Source organism: Natator depressus, chromosome 1 (genome assembly GCF_965152275.1).
Source record: "Natator depressus isolate rNatDep1 chromosome 1, rNatDep2.hap1, whole genome shotgun sequence".
Lineage (NCBI taxonomy): Eukaryota > Metazoa > Chordata > Testudines > Cheloniidae > Natator > Natator depressus.
Window position 1 is genome coordinate 308686665 of NC_134234.1, and position 22993 is coordinate 308709657.

A 22993-nucleotide genomic window follows, 5' to 3' on the forward strand; every position below is an offset into this window, starting at 1 on the left:
ATTTGGCTATTCCAAATCCAGTGCTGCTCAACAGTAGGAACTTCAGAGACGTGAGACCATGAAAAACCTTTTCAAAACTTAACCAACTTTTAATATCTCAGAAAGGATATGTTCATGTAGATAAATTCAGGTTCTGAGTTAACTTCTGGCACATCTTAAATTATCTAAAGTGCTTTGTCATTGTAGAACTCACTTGCTAACATCATCTCTTCATCCTAGGATAATGACAATTCAGTGTGGCTAGGGATATAGCTCTTCTCAGTCAAAGGAAGACCCAGTGCCTGAGGTTGAAGGGACTTGTCATTGCAATGAGCAACAGGCAACATGGCACAAAACTGAACACTATAGGCCAGGCATCTGCTGGTAAGTCCATGCAGTGATGAGCTGCCAAAATCTTAACAACCGGTTCCCTCCTCACCCCACGAGGGGGTCGTGGCCCACCCCTGCCCCCGGGGACTCCTGCCCCATCCAACCTCCCGTGTTCCTTGACACCCCCCTCCGGACCCTTGCTCCATCCACCCCACTCCCCTGTCCCCTGACTGCCCCCAGAACTGGGCAGGAGGGTCTCGTGGGCCACCATAGTGGGTGCCCACCCTGCCCCTAAGAGCCAGAGGGACCTGCTCGGGGGCGAGGTGGGGAGTCCCAGCGGTGCTTACCTGGGGCAGCTCCCAGGAAGCATCCGGCAGGTCCTTCTGGCTCCTAGGGGCGGGGAAGCATAGCTGGGGGGCAACAGGGGGAGCGGCCGCTCCCCCCACTGATCACATCAAAAGTGGTGCCTTAGGCGCCGACTCCCTGGGTGCTCTGGGGCTGGAGCACCCACAGGGAAAATTTGGTGCGTGCAGAGCACCCACCAGCAGTTCCCTGCGCCTGGCCCCAGATCACCTCCGCTCCGCCTCCTCCCCGAACGCGCTGCCCCGCTCTTCTTCTGCGCCCCCTCCCCTGGCTTCCCGCGAATCAGCTGTTCACGCAGGAAGCCTGGGAGGGCTGAGAAGCAGGTGGCAGCTTCATGCTCAGGCCCAGGGAGGCGGAGATGAGCTGGAGTGGGGAGCGGTTCCCCTGCCCCCCGACCCCGGGTTACCTGCTGCGACGTGGGCGGCCCTCCTCACGCCCCCCCCCACCCCGTCCCAACTCACCTCCGCTCTGCCTCCGCCTCCCTGTGCCTGAGCGCGAAGCTGCCACTTGCTTCTCAGCCCTCCCCGGCTTCCTGAGCGAACAGCTGATTCGCAGGAAGCCGACGGGGGGTGCGGGGGGGGAGACAGAGCGGGGCAGCGCGTTCGGGGAGGAGGCGGAGGCAGAGCGGAGGTGATCTGGGGCCTGGCATGGGGCGGGGTGGAACAGGGAGCTGCCCGTGGGTGCTTGGCCAGTTGTTAAATTTAGAAGCCCTTTTAGAACCAGCTGTCCCATGAGGGACAACCGATTCTAAAAGGGCTTCTAAATTTAACAACCGGTTCTAGTGAACTGGTGCGAACCAGCTCCAGATCACCACTGAGTCCATGGTGCTCTCTCAGGCCACCTCATGACTTAATAACATAGTTAGCGTTTATATGATGCTTTGCACTTTCAAATCACTTCACAAAGATTAATTAATCTAACTAACATGGCCTAAGCGAAGAGACAGAAAAAGGACATTATATGAGTCTGACTCAATCAGCACGAGAACTGTCCATTACTCATTGTCTGGAAGCATAAGAGATAGGGATTGAATCCATGTATTTGTAACGCCGACAGACCCCAATCGTTGTCAGGATCAAACCTGGGTCCTCTGAAGCTTGTGTACAAGCCTCTACTGCATGAGCTAAAAGCCATAGCCTTAGCCAAGGCTGTAGCAGACTCATCAATCTCTAGGTGGTCTAGGTGCCACTAGAGGGGAACAGAGCACCAAGCCCAGCAGGCATGGGTTACACATAGTTTTAATCGACCTCTACACTCAGTGGGGAAGTGATAAGGGAGACAGCCACTGGAAGGGACTGGATATGCCTGATTTAGAAAGTAAAATATCCTCTTTCTGACCTGCAAAAAAATTATTAATGAGCCGCACTCTATAATGCGTGGGCTGATGTATCTGTCGAACTGTACTGGTACAAGTAATTACCTTAATAAATATCATGCCCTAAAATATTTCCATTCTGGGCATCTCTTTTAGTAGCACTCTATAAATCTGCTGTCACTTTGTAATCTTGAGGGAATGCCTGCATCTTAATAATCAAATAACTGAAGTTACACTGGAACAAATGTATGACTACAGTGCATAAATTTTATATGTGCTTACTCCCAAAACCTCCTTTCTTAAGGTAGCAAAGTCCACACTGACCTGATTATGGTCCTTCCCTAACTTGGAGCTTTGAGGGCGGAACTCAGCTCTGTCAATCACTGGTTACTCCACTTCCACTGAAAAGCCTGCCAACTGAAATAATTTCACAGCTATGATGAAAACTATGCCCATCAAACTGAATAAATTATTACTTGGGGTAACACATGAATTATGTGAATTTTGTGAATTTGTCTGTTGCATAGCATGAGAACTTTGTTGTTCACTAAGCTACTGAAAAGCAATCTCTTATTTTCCCCAGGGTATGTTACAACTGTTGAAGAAAGAAAATTTATTTTTTGAAGAAAGAAAATTTTCCAGTGTCCATTGCATGAGAGAGAGGCAGATTCTAATGTTTGGAGTAACCTGTCACAAAAAGGCTCTCCATAAATGTGAAGGGCTGGTTTTTGCTAACTGCCAAAACAAAGCAATTTTGTGTGTTTACAAAATGAAGAGAGAAGATTGAAGGATCTTCCAAACAATAAGAACATAAGAATGGCTATACTGGGTCAGACCAAAGGCCCATCTAGTCCAGTATCCTGTCTTCTAACAATATCCAATGCCAGGTGCCCCAGAGGGAATGAACAGAACAAGTAATCATCAAGTGATCCATCCCCTGTCATCCATTCCCAGCTTCTGGCAAACAGAGGCTAGGGACACCATCCCTGCCCATCCTGGCTAATAGCCATCGATGGACCTATCCTCCATGAACTTATCTAGTTCTTTTTTGAACGCTGTTACAATCTTGGCCTTCACAACATCCTCTTACAAGGAGTTCCACAGGTTGATTGTGCATTGCGTGAAAAAATATTTCCTTTTGTTTGTTTTAAACCTGCTGCCTATTAATTTGATTTCGTGGCCCCTAGTTCTTGTTTTATGAGAAGGACTAAATAACACTTCCTTATTTACTTTCTCCACAACAGTCATGATTTTATAGACCTCTATCATATTCCCCCTTAGTCATCTCTTTTCCAAGCTCAAAAGTCCCAGTCTTTTTAATCTCTCCTCATACGGAAGCCATTCCATACCCCTAATCATTTTTGTTGCCCTTTCCTGAACCTTTTCCAAGTCCAATATATATTTTTGAGATGGGCTGACCACCACTGCATGCAGTATTCAAGATGTGGGCGCACTATGGTTTTAGATAGAGGCAATATGATATTTTCTGTCTTATTATCTATCCCCTTCTTAATGATTCCCACATTCTGTTCACTTTTTTGACTGCCACCACACACTGAGTGGATGTTTTCAGAGAACTAGCCACAATGACTCCAAGATCTCTTTCGTGAGTGGTAACAGCTAATTTAAACCTCATAATTTTATATGTATAGTTGAAATTATGTTTTCCAATGTGCATTACTTTGCATTTATCAAAATTGAATTTAATCTGCCATTTTGTTGCCCTGTCACCCAGTTTTGCAAGATCCTTTTGTAGCTCTTCCCAGTCTGCCTGGGACTTAACTATCTTGAGTAGTTTTGTATCATCCGCAAATTTTGCCACCTCACTGTTTACCCCCTTTTCCAGATCATTTATGAATATGTTGAATAGTACTGGTTCCAGTACAGACCTCTGACGGACACCACTATTTACCTCTCACCATTCTGAAAACCGACCATTTATGCCTACCCTTTGTTTCCTATCTTTTAACAAGTTACCAGTCCATGAGAGAACCTTCCCTCTTATCCATGACTGCTTACTTTGCTTAAGAGCCTTTGGTGAGGTACCTTGTCAAAGGCTTTCTGAAAATCTAAGTACATTATATCCACTGGATCCCCCTTGTCCACATGCTTGTTGACCCCCTCAAAGAATTCTAGTAGATTGGTGAGGCACGATTTCCCTTTATAAAAACCACGTTGACTATTCCCCAACAAATTATGTTCATCTATGTGTCTGACAATTTTGTTCTTTACTATAGTTTCAACCAGTTTGCCCGGTACTGAAGTCAGGTTTACCGGCCTGTGATTGCCGGGGTCTCCTCTGGAGCCTTTTTAAAAATTGGTGACACATTAGCTATCCTCCAGTCATTTGGTACAGAAGCTGATTTAAATGATAGGTTACAGATGACAGTTAATAGCCCTGCAATTTCACATTTGAGTTCCTTCAGAACTCTTTGGTGAATACCATCTGGTCCTGGTGACTTATTACTGTTTAGTTTATCAATTTGTTCCAAAACCTCCTCTAATGACACCTCAATCTGGGACAGTTTCTCAGATTTGTCACCTAAAAAGAATGGCTCAGGTCTGGGAATTTCCCTCACATCCTCAACCGTGAAGACTGATGCAAAGAATTTGTTTAGTTTTTCCACAATGGCCTTACTGTCCTTGGATGCTCCTTTAGCATCTCGATCGTCCCTACTGGTTGTTTAGGCAGGCTTCCTGCATCTGATGTACTTAAAAAAAAATGCTAGTACTTTTGGAATGCTAGTACTTTAAAAAAAATGCTAGTACTCTTTGGCTAGCTGTTCTTCAAATTCTTTTTTGGCCTTCCTAATTATATTTTTACATGTCATTTGCCAGCGTTTATGCTCTTTTCTATTACCTTCACCAGGATTTAACTTCCACTTTTTTAAAGATGTCTTTTTGACTCTCACTGCTTCTTTTACTTTGTCATTTAGCCATGGTGGCTCTATTTTGGTTCTCTTACTATGTTTTTTAATTTGGGGTATACATTTAAGTTGAGCCTCTATTATGGTGTCTTTAAAAAGTTTCCATGCACCTTGCAGGGATTTCACTTTTGGCACTGTACCTTTTAATTTCTGTTTCACTAACCTCCTCATTTTTGTGTAGTTTCCCTTTCTGAAAGTAAATGCTACAAAGTTGGGCCACTGTGGTGTTTTCCCTACCACCGGGATGTTAAATTTAATTATATTATGGTCACTATTACCAAGCGGTCCAGCTATAGTCACCTCTTGGACCTGATCCTGGCCTCCACTTAGGACTAAATCAAGAAGTGCCTCTCCTCTTGTGGGTTCCAGGACTAGCTACTCCAAGAAGCAATAATTTAAGGTGTCAAGAAACTTTATCTCTACATCCCGTCCTGAGGTAATATGTATCCAGTCAATATGAGGATAGTTGAAATCCCCCATTATTATTGATAATGCCTTAGATTGCACTAAGAAATAAAAATAAACCAGGAAAAGCATGTTTTTTCTGATAAACATGTCTCAGTAACAGCCAGTGTAGAATCAGAAATGCCCTTTTCGTGTAAAGGGACCTGCTGAAGTGACAATACAGTCTCTCAGAAATGCATGGTAAGTCATCTTTGTGATTCAGCTACAATGATTTGTCATAGTTTTCCTGCACTATTTTTTCCTGGGGTTAATAGAACCAAGGCAAGAGGAAAGGCACTGATGCAGAAATTTTTGGTAATAAATAAAAATGTTCCCAGTGTGTCCCAACCTCCCTTTGTTACAGACATAACTGGATGTAAGGAAACATACATGTATTAACTTATGTGCATTGCTACCCCTTCCCTGACATGATACTCCTCAGTACTCTCACTTTTTTATTTATAGGAACTGATTAAATAAATGAATTAGGTATTTTCTTATTTTAAAAATGGCTAACGATTCGTTGAAATGTAGATCTATTGACTTGAGACTTTCAAAATTAATTGGTGTATCAACTTTTTGCACATGATTAATCATAATTTAAAAGTGTATAATATATATATACACATGTGTGTGTTTATATAGATATATATTATTACAGTATTATCATCATCTATGTGTATTTATTTGATATATAAACACCCACAAGGTCCCTCACTCTGGGAATTTTTTATGCAATGATCATGTAAAAAATTATTTTTTTGTGAGCCTCAGTTACCTTCTCCCATTCTCATCATTGTGCTTTCTTCCTTAGCACTGTCTAATTCAGAAACTATCTCTCTCTGCTGAACTGCCATACCACTTAGGACTCCTTCCTATCATTCCTTTAAGCAAACTGCTTTTATTCGGACTTTCAGCAATGGCCTCATAATGATTTTTGTACCAACTCAAGTTAGTATCATCATTTGGTGGGACCATAGCCTCAGCTGTGGTTAACCATCACAGATTTATTGATGTCAATAGAGCCACACCAATTTACACCAGCTAAGGATCTGGCCATTAAAATGTCTGAACTAGATTACAAATTCCTTGGGCTAGAGCTCTGAGCACACTATCAGTGCTCATTAAATACATTTTAAGAATAAAGATTTCATTTAGGGATTGATTAACCTGAAAACCATTCTGAACCATCAACCAAAATTCAAACTCAAACTTTTTCAAACTGTGGCATATGACCATTGGCACAAATAAAGAGGAATGCAGTGCCACACTGCCTCAAGGACAGCTCAATGAGGGTATGATGGGGTGTTTACCCCATACGCAAGTGGAAGGGGTGAAGGCAGGCCCCACGGTCCTACCATACCCTGCCCCAGAAAGGAGCAGTGGAGGTAAGTCCTCCAAGCAGCACAGAAAGACTGCATGGAGTGCAGCCAATCAGAGAAGTGCTGCAGAAAGCAGCCAATCCAGGATCGGCAAACCCAAATAAGAAGAGTTGCAGTGCAGAATGGAGGCAGTTGCCGCTGGGAGCTCAAGGAGTGAGGACTGTGTCTTGAGCAATCTGAGAGACCTGCTGGTAGGAACTGGGGGAGCAAGAGGGAGCTCCTGGGGTGATTGGTGGGACTGAGTAGTTGCATGCCCTGAGGCAAGGGTGAAGAAGGTGCTGGGGCTGTGGGGAAGTAGCCCAGGGAGACACCGCAGCATTTGGGAGAAGTTAAAGAGTTGCAGCAAGAGGCTGCTATCTATAGGGTCCTTTGGTTGGGATTCAGAGTAGTGGGCAGGCCTGGATTCCCCCCACGCACCACTGAGGTACTGGCTGGACTATTGGACAGTGATACCCACCCCACTCCCAGGAAGGGAGAAACACAGAGTGGCCTAGCTGGAGGGCTGAGTCATGAAGAGAAAGCGTTTGAGAGAGGGGCTATGGGCCAGGTGTGCAAATCGCAGATGGGGGTGTTGGCCTCAAACAAATCCCCAGAGTGATCAGGAGGAGGTGTCAGACCAGTGGTGAGAGGTTCCCCCATGATAGAGTGACTGACCATGGGGACAATGAGAATGACCCAGTATGCAGGGGAACTGTGCAGGATACATCACCTTTTATGACACTGCCACTTGCTTCCTGCAGTGTGAAAAATTCCACAAAAGCCTACAAAGCTCTTTGTTTTTCATATTTTCAGGTGTTGTAGGTTATATATTTTGCAAGAGAGCACTGTGAATTGCAAAGCTTATTTTATACTCTCCAAGGCAATGCTTATATTATGACATTCCTAAATACTACTATTTTTATGCTCTTCAGTACCCCTTGATGACTTAATGGGAATACATCAGACTACTGAACTAGAAACAAATTTATCAGAGACAACCAAAAGCCCTGGGAGAAGACATAATAAACAAATAATTCAATAATGCCACCTTGAGGTACTGCTGCAGCTGCTGATAGAAGTGAATTTCTCACCTCAACATAAGAGAATACTTCTTGCTCTTTGTCTAGATGGTATTCCTTAAAGAACTACTCTATTGAGGATATGGCACAAGAAATTTTTTTACCAAGAGCCAAAACTGAGCAGTGAGAGTGAAATACATCCTGATGGAGATGGCCAGCACAAGACCTATGCATCGCTTCAGTCCCATTTGACCCCTAAAATAGATTTTAAAAGCATTTGTATAGAGGGTCAACAAATAATTATCATCATTCATTTGTGGTAGCACCTAGGAGCTCCAGTCATGGACCAAGACCCCAATGTGCTAGGTGGTGTACAAACAGAGAAGAAACACATCTTCCCTGCCCCAATGGGATTACTTACAGTTTAAGTGTCAGACAAGGGACAACAGATGGATACAGACAACAAACATAGAAGCAAAGGGAAAAATGAGGCGAATATTGGTCAGCATGACAAGCAATAGTCTCAGCACACCAGCTGTCTAATCACTACTGAGTTATTTGTAGGCCTGTAACCTATGGACTACTTACATCCAATTTAAAAACTATGTTGAAGGCTCAAGTGGGACTTAAGTGTTGCATAGGTCTGCAGTGTCCTTCTTCACGGAAGGGCTGAATCCATGGAAAAGTAACAAACCACTAACACTTTTCTTGACTACCTCCACTTTAAGAGAAGTTGCAGTTGTAGAACCAAGTGACATAAGCCACCTATTGTTTATTAGAGTGCTGCTGAAGTTATTACAATGTCACTTTAATAAATCTGAAAGTGAGTTACTCTTTGCAAGATATGAAACATATGAGGTCAGAACAGTAGGTGTTCTTATCTAAGTGGCAGACTGCATACATTACACAGGCATATCAAAGTCTTAAAAGTCTTATTTTGTCTACCTCCTTGGTTTCTCTCATCACTGGGTAAAGCGACCACAGCTGGGAACATAAAACCCATCATCTTAGAATCTATTAATATTATAATGAATGTGGCAATCCAAATTAACACTTGAAAATTCACATCCACTGGGAAATTTTAGGGTATTCCACTAAAATGCTACATGCTGAACTATTTTTGAAATAGTCATCTAAACCCAACATTCTCAAACTCTCTGCTGTCACATGGTGTTGGCTCTTCTCCTTGTTTCCAGCTATTAAATTGCATTAAATGAAGCTAAAATACATTAAATAGTTTTCTGATGTTACCCTTCCATGGAGGCAATTGCTGTAGTTCCCATGGGGATGTTATGTCATCACAAGTGGGTCAGGAGAGGGCCCGCTGTATTAGCAGAGTGGTGATCCATATAATCATGAATGGCAGGGGTTGGTGTTGACAAGACAATCTCTCTACTAACATGCAGCCCACACTATGAGAAAGTTTGACAAAATAAGTAACATTATAAATCTTGATGATAATGTGCTGGAGAATAGTGACCACATAGCTAATGAAGTAAAAAATATTTTGGCTAAATACACCCTTCTTCAGACAAAACTTGGGTTGGGGAGTGAACTGTATCCTAACTCATAAGCTGGGCATGAGATAGTTAGACAGGCCCTGAACTGCTACTGTTGCAGCACTACAAATGGGGTTGCAAGTTCCACTATGGCCACCCTAAATCTATGTACTTTGAATCTATGTAATCATCAACCCAGTAGACACCTCAGACATTTCCCCAGGACTCTGATTTGAGGGCACCCAGAAACTTCCAATCTGAGCTTTTCTATTGAGACTGTACTATCGTGTTTCAGTTGCTAAGTAGTTTAAAAGCTTAAGTTGCCTGTTTCAAATGTTTTATTCAAATATTATTTGGAACAATTTTTGAAATATTGAAGAATAGTTCATTAGTGATCCATTAAGGGCAAAATTCTGACACCCTTTCTCATACTGAGTAGCACTTTAGAATGCCTTACTTTTAGAAAGGCTTTTGACTTTCTCATAAACAACGTAGGGAAATTTAGCCTAGATGAACCTACTAAAGGTGGGTGCACATCTGGTTGGAAAACCATACTCAGTAAGTAGTTATCTACACTGGAAAAGCGTATTGAGTGGGATCCCACGGGGATATGTCCTGGGTCCATTTTTTTGATAATTTCATAAATGATTTGGATAATGGCATCGAGAGTAGTTTGCGGACAATACCAAGCTGGGAGGGGTTGCAAGCACTTTGGAGGTCAGGATTAGAATTCAAAATGATCTGGACAAACTGGAGAAATGGTCTAAAATAAAAAGGATGAAATTCAATAAGGACAAATGCAAAGCACTATACGGAGGAAGGAATAGTCAACTGCACAAATACAAAATGGGAAATGACTGCTTAGGAATGAGTACCGCAGAAAAGGATCTGGGAGTTATAATGGATCACAAACTAATTAGTAGTCAATAATAAAAAAACATAATTCTGAGATGTATTAATGGGAATGTTGTAAGCAAGACATGAGAAATAATTCTTCCACTTTACTCAGCAAAGATAAGGACTCAGCTGGAGTATTGTGTCCAGTTCTGGGCACCACACCTCAGGGCAGAGGTGGACAAATTAGAGAAAGTCCAAAGGAGAGCAACAAAAATGATTAAAGAACTTAAAAGCATGACCTATGAGGAAAGATTTAAAAAAATGAGTTTGTTTAGTCTGGTGAAGAGAAGACTGATTGGGGAAATGACAATAGTCTTTATGTACATAAAGAGGAGGGTGAGACGTTGTTCTCCTTAACCACTGAGGACAGGACAAGGAGAAATGAGCTTCAATTGCAGCTAGGGAGATTTAGTTTAGACATTAGGAGAAACTTCCTAACTGCAAGGGTAGTTAAGCACTGGAACAAATTACCTAGGGAGGTTGTGGAATCGTCATCATTGGATGTTTTAAGAACAGGTTAGACTAACACCTCTAAGGGATGGTCTAGATAATACTTAGTCCTGCCTTGAGTGCAGGGGACTGGACAAGGTGACCTCTCGAGGTCCCTTCCAGTTCTATGATTCTATGCACACTAATCCACTGATTTTAATGGGACTGCTCATGCAGTAAAGTGCTACTCATACTGAGGGTTAGAAAACATGTATTACTGTTTACAAAGGACCACTGTGAAACCTTCACCCTCATGGGTGAGTAATAATTCATCAGTTCAGTCTCATTGAAGTCTGTACTAAATATTATTACAAGTGTAATTTAAATATGGATATTCTTTGGATATCAGTGGTGTCTAAAATGAAACATAAATCTGAATATGGAAAAATGTTTGTTTTCAAACTGTCAAGAAAAATAGGTAATAAGAAGCTTAAAGAATTATCTTTTTTCTTTAGTGAATCATATTTTAGAGTAGTTGACATCCTGCAAGTAAAAAAATGATTAATAAAGAAAATGTTGTACAATACGAAGTTTCTTAGATGTGCCTCAAATATTTATGGTGTAATTGAATCTGTAACTTAATTTATATGTGAAATGCCTTGGTTTTCTTTATAGTTACATAAGGGGAACTGAGAAAGACCAAGCTGCTTTTTCCTGTATCTATTACTAAAATTGCATTGACAGATTTGAATATGTATCTTGAATCATCTCATACTGCCAGAATATTAAGAAAATATTACTCTACAAAGGTTGAACAGAATATTAAATGGCTTATTTTTCTCAGAACAGTTAGTCAATGGAATAATATAGGGCTAGTTGACAATCTGCCAGGAGTAAAGGACCAAGGACAAGTGTTCCACCACAGGAGCAGATCAAGGAGAGAATTGTGGCTCCTGGCTTGTTCCAGAGGAGAAGTAATCTGCTATTGAACTATACCTAGTAGATTACTTCCCTGCCACACTGGTTCAGGTTGCACTGCTGGCATGTTGGGGGGCACCAGAGCCAGGGTTCCACCCAGTCTCTGTGTCCCAATGCCTACTTGTGCAGAATGGAGAGTAGTAGCCCCCGGAGGCTGCTCTCCCCACCATGCTGGAACCTTCCAAGTACATAGTCCTTTAGGGAAGTAGGACAGTAAGACACTCCCAAGTGCAGATGTCTAAGACATGGAACAATTGTGGCCTTTATGCCAGATACTGGAAAATACGTAGATAATGGTCATTTTCAGAGACTTTCATTGCCTTTTAGTCTATGTTTCATGTTGCTATATGCTGCGGTTTAGTGGAATAAGCACTGGAGTGGGGATCAAAAGCCCTGGCTTATAGTCCCAGCTCAGCTACTGGCCTGCAAGTCACTTCACCTATCTGGGCCTCAGTTTCCCCATCTGTAAAATGGGGAGAATAATACCTCCTTTGTCAACTGCTTTGAGATCTATTGATGAAAAGAGGCAGGCACTCTATGACTGTATGATTAACCCTTATTCTAAGGATGTAGCTAGTGAAGGTGGGTGGTATGTCATGAATACATAATAAACATAATATTTTATATATAGACTGGAACCTGGAATTCTTGGACAATACCATGTAAATAAATGAAATTAAATAGTATAACAGTTTACCAGTTCCTCTCATGTGGCTAGATTGTGATCCTGACTACATACCCCCACAGAGGAGAAATACAGAGCAAGAATCCTCCTTAAACCTTACAGATACTGTTACCTTGGGTTTCTCAGAATGCAGAGCAGTGGTAACTTAACTGTTTCTTTCCAGGCAGCATCAGGAATAAATCAATGAGGGGCACAGCTCAGCTGTCTGATAAATAACTGATACAAACCAGAAGTGCTTTCATCTAAAACTACTTTTTTATTAGATCTCACGTACACATGTTGTCACAGTAGGGTTAGAGCATTTCAAAACTTTTATAGTTACCCAAAGTTAAGAAATGGTTCCAAGGGATCAGCAGCCAGGCTTCTGGAGGGCCCTGCCTTCTGTTTAGCTGCTGGGGAACTTAGCTATCAAATCCTTGCCCAAAGAAAGCTTCCTTGGACTGCTCCAAAGCATATTATTTCACCTAATCTTTTATAGCTAACTTCAAACAAAGCACATAACCTATAGTGACTCCTAGTGGGTCACCAATTCTCCTAATTTTAGCAAAACTACTCATCTCTTATCATCAAAACATTTCTAGTCATAACAACAACGTGTCAGGGCACTTAAAACCAAGGTGGCTATTCACTCGCTCTCTTCCATACTGTTAACTTACTGTTCCATCTTCCCATTCTGATTAACAAACTGCAAGTATGCAGCTGTCAGACTTTGCCTCACAAAGTCCTAAGATTTTCCTAGCTATGTGATGTTTGTTTTTTCAGCTGGCAGTGGCTGAACATACAAAATGGCTGACTGCAGTACTGTCAAATTCTGGAGTACGTGCAGGAATGTCAAATTCTGGGGTAACAGTAGGTCTACACTGCAATAACACACCTGTGGCTGGCCCATGTCAGCTGATTCAGGCTCACAGGGCTCAGGTTGTAGGGCTATAAAATTGCAGCATAGATGTCCGGGCTCAGGCTGGAGCCCGGGCTCTGGGATCCCGGGCCCCAATGTCTACACTGCAATAGCCCCACAGCCTGAGCCCCATGAGTCTGAGTCATCTGACACAGGCTAGCCTCGGGTGTTCTATTGCAATACAGACATACCTTATGTGGACTATCTGGACCTTGGGTCCAGGCATGAAGGAGTAAATTATAGTTATTCCAGAAGGGTGGGTAGAAAGTGTGTGAGGATGGGTTGGGAATGGTCTAGGCCAGGGGCTCCTTCCCTCCTATTAGCACCTTGTCAGAGTAGCTGAGAGCATACTGGAGGTGAGGGAGCAATTTACTACTTACCCCCAGGAACAAGGAGTGAGAAAGGGAGGCATTGTGAGATGTGTCTGAATTACAGTGCTTCCCAGGGCTATGCCTGAGATGTTACACTTACAGCCTTTGCTCAGCGCTGTGCTTAAAGTAACAATTGGCCCAGCTTTCACCAGTCTTGCAGACCATCTCTGAAGAGTACAGCTGTCTTTATGAAGCACTGTATACACACATGTTCCAAGTATTCAAGCCACAATTTGTCAGTAAGAATATCAGTTTTAAATGGGTAAGATCAGCTGTTTTCCAAATGCTTGTGTAATGGGGCATGGCTCATAACAGAAGGGGAAATTACAAATCTAAAAATGATACTTTCACTGACAAACAGGCTTGAATTCTTGGTCCTGAATACAAATTACACAGAAACAAACAGCAACCCTTTGTTTTGTTTTAACATATTAGAATAAGCAACTTTTTGAAATGTTATTTGTAACTGTTTCTGAGGCTTGAATACTGTGTCTTACAATGAATATATACTGGACCAAAGCTAGGCAACCGTTTTCCAACTAGCCCCATGCACTATAGTGCCAAAAAGGAGGCCAGTAAAGTGTGGGCTGAATACTGAGAGGTGAGGTCCATGAGAGCTGTAAATGTTCAACGTTTCTCAGGGCATCATGTTGTACTTAACTCACACTAGCTGTCCCCAGTATTAAATACTACTCAACATGGGTAAGGTTTGCACATTCATGCTTAGGATTTGCCACTCAGAGCAGAGGTTTGATGGTGTACTGTTTGTGACTCACTTTGTGTCAAATATGCATTTACAGTGGAACAAGTATGTTCTAATTTAATATGGTATATTTCAATGCATTCTATTCTATTAAGGCTTTTACAGAAGAAAGATGATGAAAACCTATGTGTCTGAATTCTGCTGTTTAACTCCCCACCATCATGAGAGAAAACCAGCTAAACAAACATTCTGATCTGAAATGAGGCACAGGGAGTCCACATTACAATCCTTTTTTTATTTTGACAGAATGCCACGTTCTTAAATGTCAGTCTTCACAGTTGGACAGCAACTTTTCATCTGGAGTTTACTGCCCAGGCTTCTGAAATTGGGAGCCAGACAACATCTGCCAACCTGGTGAATTTATGACCCAAAATATAATGCAGTAAACAGATTAGGCTCTAATTAGATTATCAGAAGGGTTGGCAGGGCCACCTGGGACATGATCTGTTGTAGAAAAGGCAAAGTTAAATGCTCTCCAGCTCTATAAATTACTTAAGGACATATTTTACATTAGTCATTTGATTTAGTGTTACATTAGACAGCATGGGACCTCTGCACTGTAAGTGCCTCTGTCTAACACCTATTTTTTTAAAAAGTCTGAGATAATATCAAAACTAGAGTAGCGGGCAGTTCAGATGAATCCAACAAATACGCCAAATAGCCCCCAAATCCTGCTTATTGTGATACAGTGATAGCTATGACTACTATAATTTAGTATTACTTCACAGCACACAAAGGTGCAACAGACATTTTTCAGAGCAATACAAAAGAGTGGTCCTATCCACCAAGAACTTGCAAGCTGAATGTCAGATATGATACCCAAGAGGATGACAAAGAATAGCAGAGGAGGAGGAGTAAGGGCAGATACAAAAAATGATCATATTAGCCAGGCACAGAGTGAAGTCAGGCAAAGCAGGGAAGCCTGTGCACCATCCTTCTGTATGCCAGAAAGCTGAGAGGGAGAACCTCCTGAGCCATAATGCCTCTTGGGCAAGACCACCGTGCAAGTTACACACAATGTAGTCCTCCCTGAGAGACTATATGGTGCTTTTCACATCCTGGGTGGTTTTCATTCCATTGAAAAGCATACTTAAGAAGAGTACATTAAATAGGATTGGGACTATTACCCAAGTTAAATAGGCAGCAACTGTGCACTAAGAACGTTTACATTCTGTTAGTGAACTTTCTAATGTGTCCTACAAATTTCTCAGATCATGGTTCAGGACTGTGATACCAATGAGTAAATCTGTTTCTTTTCCCTTAATATTTTCAGCTTGCAATTGCGTTCAAATAGAACTTAGTTAAAAGCAAGGAGAATTTAACTAATGCATGTCTAAAGTTCACAAATATGCAATAAATAGATTTAAAATCTGTTATACTGCACTGTGAATTTCCAGTGAAACAAATAACCCAGTTTGATAGAGCAAATTCAAATTTGCCTAATTTGCACAGGTCTCTATATGCTTCTGGAATCTTTTCTCCCATCTCTATTTTTAGCAGTGCAGTCAGTCATTATAGGTATTTAAAGGCTGATTAGGTTTGCAGAATAGTTAAACAAAATGCTAACCAGAAACAGAAAGATATTTCTTCTCTAACAGTAAAAGTTATGCATGAAAGAACCCTTTTAATTAACATTGCTGTTGAGATATGTATTAGAGAACCAGATTTCCCTATTCAAAAAGACTTAAAGTACTATGTTAAATGCAGGCCTGGAAGGGACATTATGAGGCAAATTCAGACCTTGAATCTCAATGGAGTTGCAACCTCTTATGTCATGTATGAATTTGGCTCTACAATTTGATCCATTGAAACATAATACACTGCCCTTTACATTAGCCTACATTAAATTGCTGGATATATGTACTAATGGTTTCAGTTAAAGTAATAACCTTGACAAACTTCTCTCCATCCCTAGAACTCAATCAAGTCTAAACATCAATTTCAGTTAACCCCAATCCCTTATCTCAGCCCTTTCAACCTTTAATGGTAGTATCCTCTGCTGTTGCACTTCACATCTTCCTCATTAGTGACTCCAGGGCAACCAACCCTGAGCATTCAAACATCATGACACAGGTCCCCCAAAATCATGAGATTGGATTAAAAATGGTAAGATTAAAAATAATAAAAATTGGATCTTTTTATTGCCTTCTGGGTTTGGGTCCTTTAAATTCATGTTTTCAAGCTTCAGCAGCCACCATGGCAGTTAGAAACTTGTTTTTTAAATGAAAGCTGAGATTTTCAAGTAATAACATGACTCCAGGAGCTGAGGTTTTAAGCAAAATTTCAAATTTCATGACACTTAACATTAAATTGCCAACATCAGACACCTCAGAATACACATTGCTCCCAAGTTATCCTAAGTCTTCAGTTACCTGGAATTTCTCCATAAACTTGTAGCCTTCCAGGTATTTCGGTTGGAAAAGCTCCAGATTGTAGTATTCAAAAGTGGGGCAAGAGGCCCATTACCTCTGCCACTTTCTGCTACTGTTGTGGGGAGGCACAAAGCTTTCCTCCTGAAGGATGTGGGTGAGAGGAGGGTCTCAAAGCCTCCCTACCCTAAAAAAGATAACCTGTTTAAAGTTACATTTTGAGATCTATCAGTTAGCCAATTTTTAATCCATTTAATGGGTCCCCTGTTAATTTTATTAACATCTATTTAGCATTCAATCTATTTAGAATAAAAAAGAAAAGGGTAAGAGGTAACTTTATTGCAGTCTACAAGTACCTATGTTGGGAAGTTCTGTGACGTGTGCTACACTAAAGGTGAAACTAGATGATCACAATGGTCCTTTCTGGCCATATAATCTATGAGCTCATTGGATCTCTCTCTAGAAGGTAGGTTCTCTAATCCTTTTATCATTCTCGTGGCTCTTCTCTGAACCCTTTCCAATTTATCAACATCCTTCTTGAATTGTGGACACCAGAACTGGACATAATATTCTAACATCAGTCACACCAGTGCCAAACACAGAGTGCCAAACACAAAATAACCTCTCTACTCCTTGAGATCCCCCTGTTTTTGCATCCAAGGATGGCATTAGCCCTTTTGGCCTCAGCATTGCACTGGAAGCTTACGTTCAGCTGATTATATACCACAACATTCAGAGTGATTGCTTCCCAGGATAGAGTCCACCATCCTGTAAGTGCAGCCTATATTATTATTATTTGTTCCTAGATGTATACATTTTCATTTAGCCATATTGAAATGCATATTGTTTGCTTGCACCCAGTTTACCAAGCAATCCAGATCGCTCTGTTTCAGTGACCCGTCTTCTTTATTATTTACCACTCCCCAATTTTTATGTCATCTGCGAACTTTCAGTGATGATTTCATTTTTCTACCAGGTAATTGATAAAAATGTTAAATAGTGTAGGGCCTAGAACTAGTCCCTATGGGATCTTGCTAGATGAGGATTCCCCATTTACAGTTACATTTTAGGACCAGTCCATTAGCCAGCTTTTATTCCATTTAACGTGTGCCAGGTTAACTTTATATCTTTCCAGGTTTTTAATCAAAATATAATGTGGTACCAAGTCAAATGCCTTACTGAAATTTAAGTATATTACAACAACATTATTACCTTTATCGACCAAACTAGTAATCTCAGCAAAAAAAAAACATGTCAAGTTAGTTTGACAGAATCTATTTTCCATAAACCTATGTTGACTGGTATTCATTATATTATCCTCCTTTTATTCTTTATTAATTGATTCCCATATCAGCCTCTCCATTATCTTGCCCAAGATCAGTTTCAGACAGACAGGGATATAATTTTCCAGGCCATCCCATTTATACTTTTTAAATATTGGCACAACATTTGATTTTTTCCTGTCTTCTGGAACAACCCCAGTGTTCCAATACTTCTTAAAAATCAACATTAACGGTCCAGAGAGTTCCTCAGCCAGCTCTTTTACAACTCTTCGATGCCAGTTATCCAGTCTTGCTTATTTAAAAGTGCTAATTTTAGTGGCTGCTGTTTAATATTGTCTTGAGAAACTAGTGAAATGGAAATAATGTTATCATATAATGTGACCATATCATCTGTTTTTTTTCCAAATACAAAACAGAAATATTAATTGATCACTTCTGTCTTTTGTGCATTAGTATTGATAATGATAGAGGAGCTTTCCCTCATTCCACCCTCGCAAATTAAGACTCCTATGTGCAGGAGAAACAGCTGCCAAGCTTCTCTGACAGAATCGTCCCTTCCAAAATATTGACTTGCTGGGAAGGAAAAGCTCTGCTACCTTAATGAATATGCAAAATGGTCTCCAGATAGCCTTCATGCGTGGGTCAAAACTGTGAATTGTACCACTCCTGCACATTAAATTACAGCAACAGAGAGAACCATCTTTATGCATGATTTTTCCTTCTTTCAATGAAAGGATTTACGGATAATTTTGTAATTATTGTTTCATCCATGCTAAGTTAATGGTCTGATTTGATAACTTTTTATTCCAGGAAGGTTTTCACAAGAACAACCTCATATCCTTCAATATACCATTCTAGTCACTATCACTTGATTCATACATACAAACACTCAGAGTTCTGTTGCTAAAGTTAACAGCAAGTTATAATAAATATTTTTTGCAGTATCTAGGTCAGGGATCGGCAACCTTTGGCACGAGACCCTCCAGGGTAAGCCCCCGGAGGGCAGGGCCGGTTTGTTTACTTGCTGCGTATGCAGGTTTGGCCAATCGCAGCCCCCACTGGCTGCGGTTCGCCACTCCAGGCCAATGGGGGCTGCGGGAAGCAGTGTGCGAAAGGTCGCCAATCCCTGATCTCGGAGAACGATTGCTGAATGTGAGTTGGCCAAAAAAGGGCAGTATATTATCAGGAAAACTTGAAAGGAAAACTCCACTAATTTCACTCAGCACAGAAGCCTAAAATGTTTAAAAGGTAAGAAAGCAATAACAAACATGTATAAATAGTGAAGTACAAAACAAAGGCTTGAAAACAAAGGCTGCTTTTTAAAAATGCAATTTTCATTAAACAGAGTATGATCTAGTGAACCATAACTATAATTAATAAGAATAATTAATATTGTTAGAGGCCTGAGGGAAGCACGAAGCACTCTGAGCGGTATATAGTCTTTTAAAATATCCTCTCTCTAGACCTGAATGGACATCTGATTTTTCAGTTTGCTGACAGTTCTAAAAAAAATCCACAATAATTTGTTTCAAGTCAAACTGAATCCAATTTTTCTGAATTTTCAGCAACTAGAAAAAAATATTTGACCCAAAATATTTTGTTCCCAGGCATTTAATGAAGGTCTACATTCACAAAATAGGAGAACAGGTGGTAAAGGAGCAGCCTCCTTCACCTTCTTATAACCTGTAGCAGAGTAGTTAGGATGCTCACCTAGGAAATGAGACACCCAGCTCCAAATCTCCACTCTAGAGCAGGGATCTGAACCCTGTCTGAAATACTTCGCCCAGCTCTATATACCACTATTGTGATGTAGGGCAAATCCTGATCAGGAGAACTGTTCCAATGGTAGAAACCTGCTGAACCCAGTTTGTCTTTTTCTGGATTACAGTTGAGCTTTTTTCACTCTGAAGTGGTTTCTATTAACTTCATGGATCAAACTATTTGGATTAGATTGGCAGAGGCCTTGGTAGCAGACCGATGTAATAAAAATCTGAAGCCTTATTTGAATTCCATCCAGTTTCACTCACTCTAGTGCCGACACTACAGGTGCCGACTTCATGGGTGCTCTGGGGCTGAAGCACTGAGGGGAAAAAAAAAGGCAGGTGCTGAGCACCCACTGCTGGCCCCAGCAATCAGCACCTCTTCCTCCCTCCCAGCACCTCCTGCCTGCCGTAGATCAGCTAAGAGGGGGAGGAGAGAGGGTGGGGCACACTTGGGTGAGGGGCAGAATGGGGCAGGAAGAGGCATGGCAGGCGTGCAGCAGAGGTGGGAAGAGGCAGGGCAGGGGTGGGGTCTTGAGGGAAGGGATGGAGTGGGGGTGGGGTCTGGGGCAGAGCAGGGGTCAAGCACCCCCTGGCACATTAGAAAGTCCGCGTCTCTGTCTCTAGGTGCTTCAGGCTATGAGCTGATAACAGGGCCACACCCCACTTGGGTTGTTAAAATAGTGTGGGAACATTTATTTCATTATTGGTGGAGAATATAGATGCTTCCCCTCAGAAGAACGAAGCACCCACATCTCTTAAAAGAGAGAATGAGCAAAGGCCTGATAACAAAACCATCTTCTGAGGCTGATAAACTTGACAATTATCACCCTGCCAGTAAATTTCTTTGTTGAGGAAGATTATTGAGAGGGTTGTGTGGAGGTACCACTGGCTATATCTGGAGCCCTCAGATTTACTTGGCCCATCCCTTTGGCATTGGCATGGCACAGAGATTGGGCTAGTCCCTTTGGTGGATAGTAGAGATCACATACGGACAGCCTACATTTGCAATATGGCAAACTGCAGCTGCATTTGCTTGTCTCAAATTTAAAGGGACAGCTAGCAGAAAAACAAGAGAGGAAAAGTTTCTATAGAAGGTGAGACCAATGTGAACATGCAATTGCAGATGCAATAGTTCCAAAGGGAAGAAACTGAAATCCTAACTTGGGGCTGAGGGAGGGAGGGACCAGGGATCTAAGTGAAAGCTATCCTAAGATTTTCAAAATTGAAGTTTTGCAAAAGTTGTATTCATACATTTTCCTTTGATATTCTGATTCTAAAATCAATGTCCTTGGTTTAGGACATTAGCAGCTTTTATTGCTTTAACGTTACCACCATTGTATCAGAACACACTTGACCATGAGGTATTGTTAACACATCTCTGGACCTGAAAAGGCCGAGATGAAGTCATGCTTCAGGCACTCTATTATTTAGTCTCTGAGAGGAACTAGAATATAGTAATGCACTATGATTCATTGCCTCAAGGGCTCTCTTATGGGGGGTAACACAAGATTCTAGTCTATCATACTTTTTTTGCACTGTGCATGGGAGGCCATAATGAGAGAATGAAATAGTGTGTGCTGCAGTGCCACCGGGAAGCTGTTCTGTGATTCATCAGATCCAGATGGACTGGTCATTCAGCATTCCCAGTGTCTGGCCAAAGAGGAGATTTCTGCTCCTTCATATGTATACCCAGGAGTTATAACTAAATGTCCATAGTCTAGCGGCCCTGTTAGATCTTTGTCTGTTTCAGGATGCGCAGACGATATTGGTGTCCAAGAATACTTCTTTCCACCTTTTGCTTAGCAAAGAGGCTCTCACTTTTTCTGTTAGAATGCAGCATGTGAGGTTCCGTAGCAATAATTTACACATGGAGCACATTACAAGTGTGCTCCATAAACTGCACTGGCTCCCAATTTGTTTCCATTTGCAATTGAAAGTGTTGATTTGAATTTATAAAGACATGTATAGCTTGTATCGTGTGCATCTCAGAGACCAACTCGTGGTGCTTCAAATTCATAAATGTGATGAGCTGGGACACCTGAGCTAATAGTCCCTGGTTAAAATTAGAACCCTGCACTAGATGCATCAAGCTTTTTGTTCAGTGTTCACAAGAGTATATCAGAAAATGACTATTTCCTTCCCACAGGGAGCTCTTTATTCAGTTCTTATTCAGTCCTTAAACACAGTATATAAACTGAGTAAGGACTTCAGGATCTGACCCAGAGTGAAGACGACAAGTAATCTCACTCATAGCTTACGTGTGTCAAGAGTGAAAAGAACATCAGTTTTGTATTCATTTGCATATAGTTTGAAACAGTAGTTCAGTGAAAAATAAGACCCAGTCTGAACTTCAGTCCAAATATTTACCCAAATCCTGAACCATCTTTAGATGTGGATTAATTAAATACCCCCTTTTGCTCCCCAACAGGCCTCCTTTTGCCTTTGCTGAAACTCATCACATTTTCTTTGCAGGTGTAGCAATCGCTGTTGGCGCAGTCTTCAAATCTTGTAAGTTCCACAGGGTAAAAGATATGGTACTCTCTTAAAGTGAGACACGCTATAAGGCTGTCTAACAAACATGTGACTAAAGCAACACCCTAATAAGAGTGTGCACCCTCCAGTACAGACAAGAAGGTATCAGAATTTATATTTCAAGGTGGAATGAGATTGGTATAAGAATACAGTGAAATTTGTCTTAAGCAACCTCTCAAGGGACCAAGCAAGTTCCTTACCAGTCTGTCTTGTAATAGATTACAAAGAATTTGAAGAAAGTATTTTATTCTAATGTGTTACCTGTGCATTTCTTAATATTGCTGTTTCTTTTTCCATGTGATCCTAACTTGCATCCAAAATTCTCCTCCCAAAATTCTGCAAACCACACATTTCTTCGATTATTAGCCAGGGTGCGGCTCCGAAAATATCTATCAAATCCTAAAATTAAACAAAAAAGAAAAAAACCCATACAAATATGACACAGGATGCAGAAGAATACATTTACAAGTTTTTGGTGGATCTGTTTGGTTTGCATAACAAGAATGCAATGCATATCTCCATTGCATAGAGATATAAACTACCTGGGTACAGATTTTTTTTAAAGAATAAAGTGGTATTTGGGAATATAAAAATAATTACATTTGCTATTAATATTTGTTTTAGAAAGATGTTCTTGAAACTGCTATAGCAATTATTTGATGAAACCCAATCAATAATGCTGCTGTGAAATACTACAGCTGAAAAAAATGCAATGCAGGTGGTCAATAAACCCGCCAATTCAACATCAATATACAGTAAAGGCCCGATCTTGCAAGGTGCCAAGTGCC

General features: G+C 41.2%; 1 protein-coding gene across 3 annotated transcripts in view; it reads right to left on the reverse strand.

The window, feature by feature from the left end:
* The window catches only part of GRM8 (glutamate metabotropic receptor 8), a 457362-nt gene that overhangs the window by 215944 nt on the left and 218425 nt on the right, over positions 1-22993 (reverse strand). For all 3 annotated transcript variants that reach the window (XM_074942359.1, XM_074942357.1, XM_074942358.1), the window contains exon 6: positions 22467-22604. In XM_074942359.1, the coding sequence (XP_074798460.1) occupies positions 22467-22604 (138 nt within the window). The remainder of the gene's footprint in view (positions 1-22466; positions 22605-22993) is intronic.